At 37.4% G+C, this 14911-nt stretch overlaps 2 protein-coding genes across 2 annotated transcripts in view; both read left to right on the forward strand.

Moving 5' to 3' along the window:
- The window catches only part of VPS13C (vacuolar protein sorting 13 homolog C), a 192877-nt gene extending 191726 nt beyond the window's left edge, over positions 1 to 1151 (forward strand). Inside the window, exons 82-83 of the mRNA XM_042941847.1 lie at positions 166 to 246; positions 562 to 1151. Of these exons, the coding sequence (XP_042797781.1) occupies positions 166 to 246; positions 562 to 663 (183 nt within the window). The 3' untranslated portion in view covers positions 664 to 1151. The remainder of the gene's footprint in view (positions 1 to 165; positions 247 to 561) is intronic.
- Positions 1152 to 12314: 11163 nt separating this feature from the next.
- LOC122221959 overlaps positions 12315 to 14911 on the forward strand; it is a 55049-nt gene continuing 52452 nt past the window's right edge. Inside the window, exon 1 of the mRNA XM_042941848.1 lies at positions 12315 to 13012. The gene's annotated coding sequence lies outside the window, so the exon portion shown is untranslated. The remainder of the gene's footprint in view (positions 13013 to 14911) is intronic.

Consider the following 14911-nt stretch of genomic DNA (forward strand, 5'->3'; position numbering starts at 1 on the left):
AGCCTTGTACCAAAATGATTTAGTGCTTATCATACCTGAATAGGTATATTTCATTAGTCTATTTGTTATAAAATAGAGTTTACATTTAAGCATTCAATTAAAAGTTAGGATTTTTTTTTCTTCCCCAGAATAATTTTTCTTCTGTCATTGTTTCTTTTGAAACAGGAGCAGAGTCTGTTCCACAAAAAAGACAGTGCCAGTCATGGCTGCCGGGACATTTATCTGCAGGACAACGCCACAGCAGAGGTAAACAATTTATTTTAAAGAATGACCCTTAATTTTTTAGCTGAAAGATTTTTTTAATCTGTTATAATAATACCCATTATTTCTCTGAAAAGATCTTCCAGTTATAACTCTGGATGGATATGTAAGCTTAAAATAATATATTGCAGGCTTAATGGAGCAGAAACGTCTTATTTTGCATTGTCTGTTTGGATTGTGTATTCTTATCCTCTGCTGTTGGACCTGTGTGGAGAGCTTCAGTTCTTGCTTTTAGACCTTTCTCCTTCACATGAGCCCGTACTTGTCTTTACCATTCATAACAAATATTTTATTTTACAGAGAGTATGTAATGCCATTGGTGATGCACAGTCAATGAGACACCAGCAAAAATTGATGAAGCAATCATCACTGAAACTTCTCAGGCCCCAGACACCATTTTAGTCACAGATCCCAGGGGGCTGCTACTGGGAGAAAAACCAACCATCAGTCTTGTCTATAAATCACTCTTTTTTATCTTGCTAAAGAGAATTTTTCAAGCTATACTGTAGTTTTAGAATTATTTTCCAGGATAGTGTTGGATTTTCCTTTTTTTTCCCTTTACTTTTGACTCTAATTTTGTAACTCTGTGTTGTCAGCAATTCACTTTTCTGCACTGCCACTCAAATGAGTCAGACCCTCAAAGAAATATCACTTTAAACCCAGGATGAAATTTCCATTAATGTTTAAATTGTGAAACAAAGGGCATTGGGCTTGTTTTTAATTAAAGTTCTTGTTGAAGAATAAGAAAAGAGCTTAGAATGACTATTGTTCTTTAGGAGGTTTTGGACAAACCTTTGGAAAGATACTGGGTATTTTATTTAGGGGTAATTCATTCAATAATTGAACTGAGATAATATTTTGGGGCAACCAGGTAATTGACTGAAGAAAAGCCACTGAAGGAAGAAATGACATGTTTCCTATTTTCTTTTCATGTTATTTTTCTCCTAATAAAACATGTTTTCCTTTGATGCTTATTTTTCTTCCTTGCATTACAGTATAAATGCATATGGAAAATCAAATCTTAAAATACCTGTGGTCCGGTCTCTGTAACGTAGCATTCATGAAACTTTTGAAATTATTTACTTGCTCTTTCAAGAGGAACTTAAATGGCACAATTATAACTTGCTGATGCATGAAAATATTGTACTTTAAGTTTTTCAAGACTCAGAAATATGAAAAGCTCAATATTTCTATATTCTTAGAGATTGTTTTTTAATAAATTGAAAGATTTTTAAGGGCATCATAAATTAATACTTAATGCATACCTTGAAATGTATTTTAAATACTTACAGGAAGAATGAAAAAGTTAATTGTGTATATAAGTAAAATAAGGCATATATAAGAACACTGTAGAAAATAACTGGTCAGTGTGTCCTTTGAGGGAGCAAGCCTGTGAGAATCTGTTTGGCACAGTAATATTTTTGTCGTTTCCACACCTCACTTACGCTGACCAGAGATATACTGCCTACAAAAGCTTTTTAAAAAATGCTTAGAAACATCTGACTTCGGCTCTGGTGATGATCTTGCAGCTCATGCGTTCAAGCCACGCATCAGGCTCTGTGCTGAAAGCTGGAGCCTGGAACCTGCTTTAGATTCTGTGTCTCCCTCTCTCTCTGCCCCTCCCCTGCTTGCACTTTGTCTGTCTGTCTGTCTCTCTCTCTCTCTCTCTCTCTCTCTGACACACACACACAAATAAATAAACATTAAAAAAATTTTTTTTAATGCTTAGAAGTATTTAATTTCCTTGAATGAATCATTACATTTGCTTCTGGTTTTTACATGGCATTTATTTCAAATCACTAAATTCATGATGGAATGAAGATGTGGATATACTTGGTTTGCTCTGTTTTTGTTGATGTGTGGTAAAGTTTCTACTATCTTTATGTTTTTAAAGACCAGCCTTAAATCTTTTTAGTTATTGTTTACTGTAGACTCTAGAAAGAGGATATAATAACTAATGCCCTAAATATTTGATCTCTGATATAGAATGGTGGTCTTTGCCTTTTCAACATCCTTTTTTTTTTTTTCTGTGAAGGAAAGTGTCATGTATAAAACTTCCAGCCTTAAACAGAATTTCTGCATCAGTGGTTAATTGCAATTTATTAAATGGAGCATTATAAACAGAATTTCACAGCAAATGTGCTCGTATTCTGTGTCTTTAAAGCAGACTTAATCAGGAATTTGAGATATCTGATTATATGTCTCATATGAATCACAGCTATTGACAGTGTCCTAAATATTTAAGTAAATCATATTGTACTGATGGCATGTACAAAAAACATTGAACTAAAAGAATTCATAGAACTATTATAAATTCACCATCTCAGTTGGCATAGAAATAAACTGTCAAATATATGTAACATTTTAATTTGATTTAATCCCCTGAGACCGAAATAATTCACTGGTAAAGTGTGATGTCTTTTGTATTTTTAAAAATGCTTTCAGAGTCATTTACTTGTGTAGGAACTAAAAGAAATAAAATGTTTGGTGCATTGTTTACAAGGGTGAAAACTTTGTGAGTTTGTGTTAAATGTTTAAATAACATTTACTTCTACTTTATCTTTCCCTTTTCCTCTTCCAGTCCTGCCATAGGGAGAAGTTAAATTAATAGTTATGGAGCACTTAAAAAATGCTAGTTAGGGAAAGGCTTTGCTGAAAGGTACTGAGCCCCTTTACCACCCTGGAGATCTCTGGCACAGGTCTTCAATTGGGGGTGGGGGCAGAGAATACAGAGAATGTATTTGACGAGGGCCCAGCTCCTCCACTTTGCAATCCTGGGCTGCTTTTGCACTGGGGCTGTGCCTTCTGTGGTTTCTATTAGTTACTGACGGTGCAAGGCAAGGGTACTAGGGCAGGTCCATTCCTGGGAGATAGGAATTCCTCTGATAGCTGACTGGCTTGAAGACTTTTCAGTGGCCTTGCAGAACCTTTCTTAGGTTGCATGATAGTCTGGGAGGCTCCTACCAAGTCTGTTCTTCTCCTCTACCCTCCTTCTACTCCCTTCCTGGGAGAGACTACAAATCTGAAGGCTATCCCGGTACTGAATTAGTCAATAGGAAGAACAGGTGCATGATTGTGTACTGTCGCAAAGCGGGGGCATCAGAATAAGAAAGAAAAAAGTGCGTAGATGTGTAGACCAAAGCTTCATGTGAACATCTGATCTAGGGTGAATTTACTTACATGTGTTTCATGATTTTCAATTATGTATGCGAGAGGACACTTTTTTTTTTTTTTTTTAATTGGCCCTTTAGGCCTCTAAGTGTATTGATCTGGTGCTGCCTCCATCTGTATTTTTAAGTGTTCCACATGCATTTCTAAGGCACAGCCAGGACTAAAAATTAATGCTCTAGACTGGAAACAATTAAAGAAGAGTTCTACAAATATCAGTGCCAATTAAAATAGAGAGCTGTAGTTACTACCAGAGCTATAAGAACCATCTTTCTACTGAGGAGAACACCAAAGATTCTTGAAGCCTAGGAGATTATTCATATCACAGATCATCTATCCTTGAGGTACAGGTCCTTTTGGTTGTAAATGACTGCCAGAATGTCCACTAATAGTGATGAAATTGGGTTTAATGCATGTGTGTGTTGGTTCTGAAAAGAAATGGAAACTCACTGGAGCAGAGAGGGAGCACATTTTCCTTGGTAATTGTGCCTATAGGAAGAATTTAGGCTTATTCTTGGATTCATGCTTGAAAGTATTTTGAGTTACAAGGCTCTATCATTCAAATACTTAACATTGTGGATCTTTTTGAGCTGAAAAAACCCTTAGAAAGGCTTTTTGTTTGGTTGGTTTTTATATACAACAGACCCACCATCCCTTACCAAATTTTTAAAAAGTTCTGGAAACTAAAAAGGTTTGCATAAATTTGAGGTAAAGATATTTGACAGAAAGTTCTGAACTTGAACTGTCAGGAGACTAATTTTGGCATTTATTATATTTGGTAGTAATGAGTTGGGCTGTAGCAAAATTAATATATTTGATTATGGGGTATGGCTCTAGATTTCACTGGAGATATATGAAGCATATTGTCTTTCTAAAATTTAAAAACCTTTGTATTCTGAAACACATCTGGCCAAAGAGTTTCAGATAAGACAATGTAGATCTTTATACCCTCAAAATCATCTATTTATTAAAGTTGCTTTCTGAATTTTAGAAATAAACTATAGGAGGAGCAACTGAATTTTCTTCTACTTCAGACCATGCCACTGTTCCATTTTATAGTTACGCTGGAAAATTGTTTTGATACAATGTTCAAAGTAATTGATGTTGACATACAGGAGACTGAAATGTTACCATGGGGTGGTGCATCATAAAGATTTATGAAGGGGCACCTGGGTGGCTCAGTCGGTTAGACGTTGGACTCTCTATTTCGGCTCAGGTCATAATCTCATGGTGTTGAGATCGAGCCCAAAGCTCTGCTTCAGGCTCTTTTCTCTCTCTCTGCCCCTCCCTCTCCACCTCCCCACCCCCACCCCTGGCTCACTTGCGTGCGCATTTTCTCTCTCTCTCTCTCTCTCTCAAAATAAATAAATATTTTTTTAAAAAATAAAGATTTATAAAAACTCTGGGGAAGAAATGCAGATTAGGACAACATCATGATTTCTGTCCCCCTTGTATATTAATTAAATATCCGGTGGATGAATAGTTTTTAGGATTGAGCTCTAGTGGGAAAATAATTCAAATAGTAAAGAAATAAGCTAACATGATCCTCTAGTTTGATAATATCCACTAGGATAATAGTAAACACTTCATAAAGAGGATTTAGTTCTTCAGTGTTTTGTTTGTTTTTTAACTTGAAGAATGACCAAGTGGCTTCCTTAGAGATTGACTATAATGCTTAAAACATCCCAGGTGTGGTTTAAATTCCATGATAATTTTCATCAAAAATAGATTTCAGATCTTGGTCTTTGGGTTTGTTTTTGTAGAAAACATTTACTTTACACCTTTCTTTTTTTCCCCTCAGACAAACCACTTTTCCCCTTGGCCATCGTTTAAGCTTTATACCTCTTCCCTTTTTTTTATACATCATTTTACTTCTTTTCATGGTATCTCTCTATTATCAAACTCTCTTCATTAAGTAGATTTTATACTGACATCTGGTGTACTACAACCCAGGGGCCAAACAATATGTTCTTGCAAATAAAGTTTTATTGGAACACAACCACACGCATTCATTTGTCTTGGTTATGGCAGTTCCCATTCTACAGTGACAGAGTTGGATAGTTGTGACAGAGGCAGTATGGCTGACAAAACCTAAAATAGTTACTCTCTGACCCTTTACAGAACAAGTCCATCAATCTTGACATTATACTATATAGTGAATCCTACAGGTGGAATAGAAATGAGACACTAAATGATTTACCCACGACCTTACGGTGAGATAGGAGCTAAAATTAGGCTCCAGCACCTACCATTCTCCTTCTTTTATCTCTACTTCTTCCTCTTCATTTTTCCTAGAAACAAGGATGCCTGTGTCAATTTTGAATAAACATGGCCAATGTTAGCTTTTTAGGTTTCTTTTAGAACCTCACACCTTTATCCCAAGATTATCTATGTATTTTCTCCTCATCTATGTTTAAGGCCTAACAGTAGTAACACAAGCATTTTTCATAGTAACACTTAAAATCTAAGTTGGCCCTTTGTCTGAATTTATTTTTTCCTAGAGAATTCTTGTATGTGGTCTAATATTATTGTGGCAGTTTACTAGCTAGCAAACATACCTTTTGATGTGTAAACATTAGGAAGTAAAAACTTTGGATATAGGACATAAAACTTGCCTCTTTTCTAATGTACAGTCAGAACAAAGATCAAATGCATGCTATTCTGCCGTATTCAAACCATTAGAGAGTTCTACTGATATCTGAAGCAGAAAGAAATGCCCAAGATACGTAGTTTATCACAACAGATGGCCTTACCAAGGAGGAAATTATGTTTTTAAGCACAGTACGTCATATTATAGAGTAATAACATAACAAATGAGCAGGTGTTTGAAGATTGCAATTTGAATGGAAGCTACAACATTTTAGCTTCATCAGAGGCTGCTGCTGCAAATCAGTTAGGCAAGCACTTATTGATGGTTTAAATTAAGAAGCCACACTTGAACAGAGCCCATTTCCCTTCCCAAGGAGTGCTGTTAAAGATTCTTAACCTACTATGACACTTCTGATATAATCTTCCCTATTTCATTCAATTCAGGTTGATTCACACACACTTTCAAAAATAGTTTAAGAAAAAGGGTGTATGTGTGTGGCATGAATAGAGGATTAACAGAATTCTTTATTTTTTAAATAAAAATTTTGTAGACTCTGGTTATTTGAACATCAGTAACTGTCATGGCAGTAGTAGAGTTTTTGTTTCTTTAAGCTAAGCTAAGGGAACCATGCTCATGAGAAATTCTGAAATAGTTGTAAGGTCTTTGTGACATTTTAATACATCTGGAATTATTAACCATAAATACATTGCAGGAAACAGTTCCTTGCTCACGCTAAAGATTCCTATGGTTAAAGCTTAGAGATCTAGAAAATGCTCCTTTTGGATTGACCCCAAATGCATAGAGTGGAAATCTTGCATGACTATTATTACAATCCAGATGGTGAATGGGTGGTATTGAAAACACTGTTTTGTAAGGGCCATAAAGACTGATTACCCATGACTTAGACTGGTGAATAAGAATATATTGCCCATTCTACCTAAAATTAATGACTCAATCAATGTTGAATTATAATGCAGCTCTTTAAGAAGCACCAATAATGCTTACTGTTGTTTTTAACTTAAAAAAAAATTTTTTTTGAAGGAGAGAGATAGAGCATGAGCAGGGGAGGAGCAGAGAGAGAGGGAGACACAGAATTCTAAGTAGGCTCTAGACTCTAAGCTGTCAGCACAGAGCCTGATGGCGGGGCTCAAACCCACGAACCATGAGATCATGACCTGAGCCGAAGTCAGACGCTTAACCGACTGAGCCACCCAGACGCCCCCAGTAATGCTTACTTTTATGTCAAGTTGATGAATTTTAATATCACTCATTTTTTTTTTGGAGGCCATTCAGTTAGAGGCCTTTATTTTAGTTGTACTTAAATTCCTAGAATTATAATAGTCCCTAGTTGGAAGGTCCTTATATTCAGCATAAATCTGTTTTCTTGTGGCTTCCATCTGTTGAACTAAGTCCCAAATACTTGGGGCCATCAAAGTAAGAATGACTCTTTTTCTGTATATGGAAGCCTATATAAGGGAGCACTGCATAATGGAATTAAGGACTGGCCACATGTCCTACCATTCATTCAGTAAAGCATGTAAGCCTTCAAGTTCTCATCTTTTTCTACCATTCCTGATTACACAGAACTTCATGTCGTTCCATAGTCTCAATGGCTATCTCCTAAATACAACAAACGATTTACCTGTACCCATCTCAGATAACAGTATACTGAGCTGAATGAGTGTTAAGCAACCAACTAGGCAGAGTGAAACTTGCACAATTATATATTTTCTTTTGATTTCCTAATAGTAATAAGTATCCCAACCTATTAACTACCTACATAAAATAAAATTACCCCCTTGTTGTAATACTTTCCCCCATTATTACAGTTTATTCGTCTCATAACTTTTTTTTAATGTTTACTTTTGAGACAGAGTGCAAGTGGGGGAGGGGCAGAGAGAAAGGAGACACAGAATCCAAAGCAGGCTCCAGACTCTGTGCTGTCAGTATAGAGCCCGATGAGGGGCTTGAACTCACAAACCATGAGATCATGACCTGAGCTGAAGTCAGATACTTAACCAACTGAGCCACCCAGGTGTTCCTCATCTTATAACTTTTACTTATGCAAGAGTATTGTTGAATTATCCCTTTTATCACTCTTAATAAAAAGCAAGATTGAATTTGTATGGTACTATAACTTTAAAAATCGAAATAACCCTGAAAAGATTATTTTACCTCTCTCAACCTCAGTTTCTTTGTTTGAAAACAAGACCTTTGGACCAGAACTAGCTTTCTGTAACTGTTAAGGAATTTGGTTATTGATAAAATACTAAGTTTACAATTGTTATTTTTGAGACAGGAGTTGTGTTACTTGAACTTTCTATTGCCTCTTTCTTACAAAATCCCCATAGACATTAAATGTATATTTTAAATAATCAGTGAGGTTTTGGGGTTTTTTTTAAACCACAAAGAGTAAAATCTACTTAAGTAGGCGAGATATTGTTGCTAGTACTTGTATGTGAGAATAGTCTGGATGCGGAAAGTACAGGTAACTGGGTGCCAAAAGAGAGCCTTGACGTGACCTGTGAAGGTGAATGGCCATGTCTGGAGCCAGGCTATTGCTGTGAAGATGGAGTCCTGCTCTTCTTTCTCAGAGGCACACCCTCAGCAGTGCCCTTTAGTTGTCTGAGGATCTAGGCTGTATTTGATGCAGTCATAGATCACACGATGCCACACCAAACATCTGTAAGATAGCACTACATGGACTGACCGTTTCTGTCCCCCAAAATTCCTGTGCCAACATTCTAACCCCTGAAGTGATGGTCTTAGGGGGTAGGGTCTTTAGGAAGTAAGGAGGTTATGAGGATAGGGCCCTCAGGAAGGAAATTAGTGCCTCTATAAAAGAGACCCTGAGACGCCTGGCTGGCTCATTCAGACGAGCATGCGACTCTTGGTCTTGGGGTTGTGAGTTTGAGCCTCACACTGGGTAAAGAGATTACTTAAATTAAAAAAAATTTTAAAGAATTGATTTAAAAAAAGAGACCCTGAGAGAGCCCTCATCCCCATTCACCACGTAAGGACAGAGAAGGCGCCGTTTTGTCTATGAAGAAATAGGTTCTCCCCAGACACCCAATGTACTAGCACCATGATCTTGAATTTACCAGACTCCAGAACGGTGAGAAATGTCTGTTGCTTATAAGCCACCCAATTTATGGAATTTTTGTTATAGCAACCCAAATACACTAATAAGACAGGCACCCACTCAGAAGATTCTCCTGCTGGCTAGCCCTGTCACTTGAAATTTTGCTGAAGACCTTGCTTTGGGTAAAGGATTATAAATGTTAGCCATATGGGTTAATTTGCATGGTTTAATTTGCCATATCAGAAAGATAGTAGGCTACTGCCAGGATTAGACTGCCAAGAAATTAGGAGAAGAAATACCCAATAAAAAATGTTAAACAGATACACTTTAAAAGGATTCAAAATGAGATGCTATAAAAACAGAAGAGGCAAATTTGAATAAGAACTAAATAGATCTTCTAGAGACAGAAATACCATTGAAATAAAAAGTCAATGAACAGCCACAACAGTAAATTAAAAATAGCTGAAGAATTGGTGAACTGGAAAATAGAACTGAGTTCATATCCTGGAATGCAATAGAAATAAAGAGATGGAAAATATAAATAGGCAACATGGAGGATAGAAAGAAAAATCCAACATACTTCTAATCCAAGTCCTAGAAGGAGACAATAGAGAAATTGTTGATAGGTTCCAGAATTTATGAAAGATAAGATGCGATAGATGCAGGAAACAAAGTGAGCCCAGAGCAGGATAAATAAAAATAAATCCAAACCTAACATACACTGGATTGAAACTATAGCCATGCAAACACAGAGAAAAACAGAAAAAAAAAAAAAAAAAACAAACAGATTACAAGAGATCAACAATTAGACTGACAACAGAATTCTCAATAGCATCTGGAGACAAGGGGTATTTACATATTTTTGAGAGAAAACCAATTGGCTGCCTAGTTGTGTTTAATTAGCTTTATTATCATTGAAGAGTATGGACTAAATAATACCGTCTTCAGCAAAGAAAAAGAATTTCTCACTTGCAGGTCCTTTTTAAAAAAAATTACTAAAGGATGACCTTCAGAAGAAAGGAAGTTGAGCTCAGAAGAAATAAAATATAAGAAGCAATGGAAATAAAGAAATAGGTAAACTTTAAAATACCACTTTAAATAGAAACAAAGGTGCGTAAGAAATTCATCAGAACTTTGCAAGACATGGAGAAAATTATAAAACCCTATTGAAATAAGTCTTAAATTTTCTTAAAAGTTATACAATGTTCATGAATGATAAGGCTAATTAAAGAATAATGTTCAAACTCATCTATATAATCAGTGTGATTCTAATCAACATTCCATTAATTGTGGGGTTTTTTTGTTTTGGGTTTTGTGTGTGTGTGTGTGTGTGTGTGTGTGTGTGTGTAGCTTAAAAGGCTGTTCCAAGCATTCACATAGAAAATGAAAGGCCAAGAACTGGCAAGTCAATTTGAAGAATAAGATCAAGTAGAGGGGATGTGTTTTTTTCTTTCAAATTTTAAAGCTTATTAAAGAACCCATAATTTTAATTAAAACGTCATATTCTCATAGGTAATAGGTAGGTAGATATAACAAAAAAGACTAATTACAGACCCATGTAATATGTAATAATAAGAATACTAAGGATAGTAAATAAAGCATATGATTTTTACCATATAGTTTCAGGCACTATTGTAAGTGCTTTACATATTCTAACTCCTGTATCTGCAAAGGTGCATTAAATTTCAGTCAAACACAGCAGCATTACTCACAATGGCCAAATGGTGGAAACAACACAAATGTCTACCAAGGGATGAATGGATAAATTATGGCATACCTATACAATGCAATATTGTTCAGCCATGAAAAAGAATGAAGTATTGAAATATGCTACAAAATGGATGAATCTTGATAGCATGCTGGTAAGGGAAAGAAGCCAGACACAAAAGGTCACATTTTGTGTGGTTCCTTGTATATGAAATACCAGAGGCAAATCCATAGAGACAGAAAGCAATGTAGTGGTGCTAGGGGCTAGGGAAAAAGAATATGGAGAGTGATTACTTGAAGAATATGGGATGTTCTTCTGGAGTGATGAAAATGTAAAACTACAGAGAGGTTGTTGCCACACAACATTGTGAATGCACTAGATGCCGCTGAATTTAGTGAATTCACTAAACCACTTTAAAATGGTTCATTGTTAATATGAACTTCACCTCAGTACAAAAACAAACTTCAGTCATCAAGAATAGACTATTCAATAAATGTGCTTGGGAAATTGGTTCATGCATATGGAGAAATATAAAATTAAATTTCTTCTTCATACATTACACTAAAATAAATACCAGGTATATTAAAGCCCTAAATACAAGCAGGACTTTAAAACTTGCTGAGATGAGCACTGGGTGTTGTATGGAAGCAAATTTGACAATAAATTATATTTTAAAAAATAAAAGGGAAGAAAAATAAGAGAATATGTCATCCTTTATAAGTTAGAATTTTCTGCAAGAAAAAGACCATTAAGATAATGGAGTGCCTGGGTGTCTTACTTGGTAAAGTGTCTGCCTTCAGCTCAGGTCATGATCTCACAGTTTGTGGGTTTGAGTCCCATATTGGGTTCTGTGCTGACAGCTCAGAGCCTGGAGCTTCCTTCAGATTCTGTGTCTCCCTTTCTTTGCCCTCCCCTGCTCACGCTCTGTCTCTCTGTCTCTCTCAAAAATAAATAAACTTTAAAAAAAATTGAAAAGCTAAGTGATAAGCCATGGACCAGGAGGGAATATTTGCAGCCAGTACAGTTGACCAAGGGTTATTAATGATAATATTTGATGGACTCCCTCATCTCAGGAAGAAAAAAGACAACCCGATAGAAAAATCGGCCAAGGCAATGAACAATTCGCGGAAAAGGAAATCTGAAAAGTAACCGGGAACATGCAAATCGAAACAATGACCTGCCATTTTCCATGTCAGATTGACAAAAAATCCAACTTTGAGAACATCCACAGGGTGTGGAAATGTGGGCCCAGTAAAACATTGCTGATGGGATATAAAATCGCTTTAGAGAGCAATTTGGCAATACCCATACAGCTGAACAAAGGCTTACAAAATAATTCCAGTGTCGACATCCGACCTAGAGAAACTCTCAAACAAGCAAAGAGGAAATAAGTAAATATACAAGGATGTTTGCTGCAACACTTTAAATAAAAAGAAAAATATGGAAACAACTGTCTATCAGTTGTGGATTAAAAAAAAAAAAAACCTGTAAAAAGAATACGAAAATAGCAACTGTAAGAAATGAAAGTGTGTGTGTGTGTGTGTGTGTGTGCACCTATATAAGCTAAAAAGCAAAATGTTGAGTGAAAACAAGTTGGGAGAAACTTAAGGCACATGAAAATTACACATGCCAACTGTAGAACACTGATTATTTCTGGGAAGGGAGAGTGAGAAAAAGAATAGGACCAGAATGACTGTATATCTACAGTGATTTATTAACAGTAAAAGAGTGATTGCTAGCAAAAATGGCAAAATGTTGACGTCTGTTAAATCCACGTAGTACATGAGTGTTTATAAGATTATTTTTCACACTTTATATAAACAAAACCTTTCATAATGAAAGCAGGAGAAAAAGATCATGGCCTCATGCTCATGGTAATATTTCAACTGACATAATATTTGACCCCTCCAACTCCCCAGATGAACTGCACCCAGAATGCAGCAAGGGCTTTCTCTAAGGCCAGAGCTCTACAATACTCTGTATGGAAAGAGTTGACCCACAAGTGGGGCTCCCGGTGAGGAAGAAGACAGATGTTGAAGTAGCTGTGGGTCTTGGCAAAAGGCAAGGAGGGAAAAGAGGAGACCAGGGCAAATCGAATGAATGAATCCCATCCTGAGGATGTCTGTGTAAACCAAGCCAGATGGAACCTGCGCATGCATGTGCTCTCTTCCCACACCCCCTCCAGATGACAGCCATGAAACAGGTATGGCCCTGGGGGGGGGGGGCAGCAGATGAGAGGTGTCCACAAATTTGTATTTGACTTAGCAAACTGGATAGAGCTGGCACTTAGAGCATTTGGTGGGGATGGGGGCGGATCATGCTGAGGAACCCTGGAAAGCCTTGAAAATAAAGGACCCCATGCTTTGGGTAGAACTGGAAAGAGGAGGATTCATTGAATGTCTTAAATGAGTAATTAGATCCCCACATCTCCCCCAACTCCCCACAGCCTGTTAACCTCCCTTATCTTAACTTTGAAGGAGACAGGTGGGAGGAAGGAGGCGTGTGCAAGGGTGTGATGAGTGCAGCAGCAGTTAGTACCCAGGGGAAATTGAGCTTCTGCATTTCGAGATACCAGGCCCAGTGGGGGGCAGTTTGGGGTGTCACACTGAAAACAGGGAGCAGTTAAGGAAAATTTAACATTTGATTAAGCAGATCCCCCAGCATCCCCTTCTTCCCTCACACTCCCAAAACACTGGCACCTAGGATCAGAATCCCAGACAGGAACACGGGTATGTTTTCCCTCTAGAGTGTTAATTTGCCCAAGAGATTTTTGACATTTGTAAAAAAAAATTTTTAATGTTTATTTTTGAAAGAGAGAGACACAGCATGCGTGGGGGAGTGGGCAGAGAGAGAGGGAGACACAGAATCTAAAGCAAGTTCTAGGCTCTGAGCTCTCAGCACAGAGTCCGAGTGGGGCTCGAACTCACAAACTGTGAGATCGTGACCTGAGCTGAAGTTGGACACTTAACTGACGGAGCCATCCAGGCACCCCAAAATTTTTGACATTTTGAGATTTTGACATTAGAGATTTTTGAGATTAGATGGTCTCCCAACACAGCAGTTGGGTTTGATTTTGACACATGATGGTGGCTGCAACAAGGGGAAGCATGGACCCAGAGTGCAAAGGAAGCTAGGACCCACGGCCCTTGTCTTACAGAGCCAGGAATGGAGTCTTAGGGAGGCAAGGGGCCTGCACAGAACAATGAAAAGAAGTCAGACTCCACACTACCACATATAATGCAGGTAGGTGTCTTTTCCTTGAAGGTAGAGATACTGTAAAGTATAGTAAAAATGTACTCAGTCAGACTATGTGGAAGGGAACTTTTTTTTTAAGTTTACCTATTTATTTTGAGAGAGAGAGTGCGCGCGAGTGGGGCAGGGGGGAAGAGAGAGGAAGAGGGAGAATCCCAAGCAGGCTCTGTGCTCCCAGCACCGCTCGATCTCATAAACTGAGATCATGACCTGAGCCTAAGAGTCAGATGCTTAACCTACTGAGTCACCCAGGCACACCCCCTCCTTTTTTTTTTTTTTTAACTTTACCTATTTATTTTGTGGAAGGGAATTTTTAAGGAGAGTCAATTCTGTTTCTTTCAAAGTACAAATGGTTCTGTAAGTTAAACTAGGCTATCAAAGTATGGGCTGGCCAGGGCTCTGGGGGACCCACTTTAATGAATTAGATAAAGTTGATTCATATCTCATATACTAAATGATTGTCAATTGCTGCTTCTAAGGTAATTGAGAATGCTTGAGAGTAATTTAAGTGACACTTTACACTATTAATTAGCTCTACCTAACTTTTTTATTTCATTGATAGAGCAGAGGCTGGGCTTGAATTACTTCAGCAATCTAAGCAAAATGGGGTTTTCTGGGTAAGGAGATGTTTCTGGATCTAGTATTCCTTGACAGGAATCGGATTAGGATTTAAGGAGATGTTGACCTTTGATGGCACTTGTTTACTGTTTACCTATGGCAGCCCAGCCTTATGCATACCTTGTTTAACCACTAATTAAACATTTCGATCAGAAATCTCCCTCTTAGGGGCGCCTGGGTGGTTTGGTCGGTTAAGCGTCCGACTTCGGCTCAGGTCATGATCTCACGGTCC

Source organism: Panthera leo, chromosome B3 (assembly GCF_018350215.1).
Source record: "Panthera leo isolate Ple1 chromosome B3, P.leo_Ple1_pat1.1, whole genome shotgun sequence".
In the NCBI taxonomy this organism is placed as follows: domain Eukaryota; kingdom Metazoa; phylum Chordata; class Mammalia; order Carnivora; family Felidae; genus Panthera; species Panthera leo.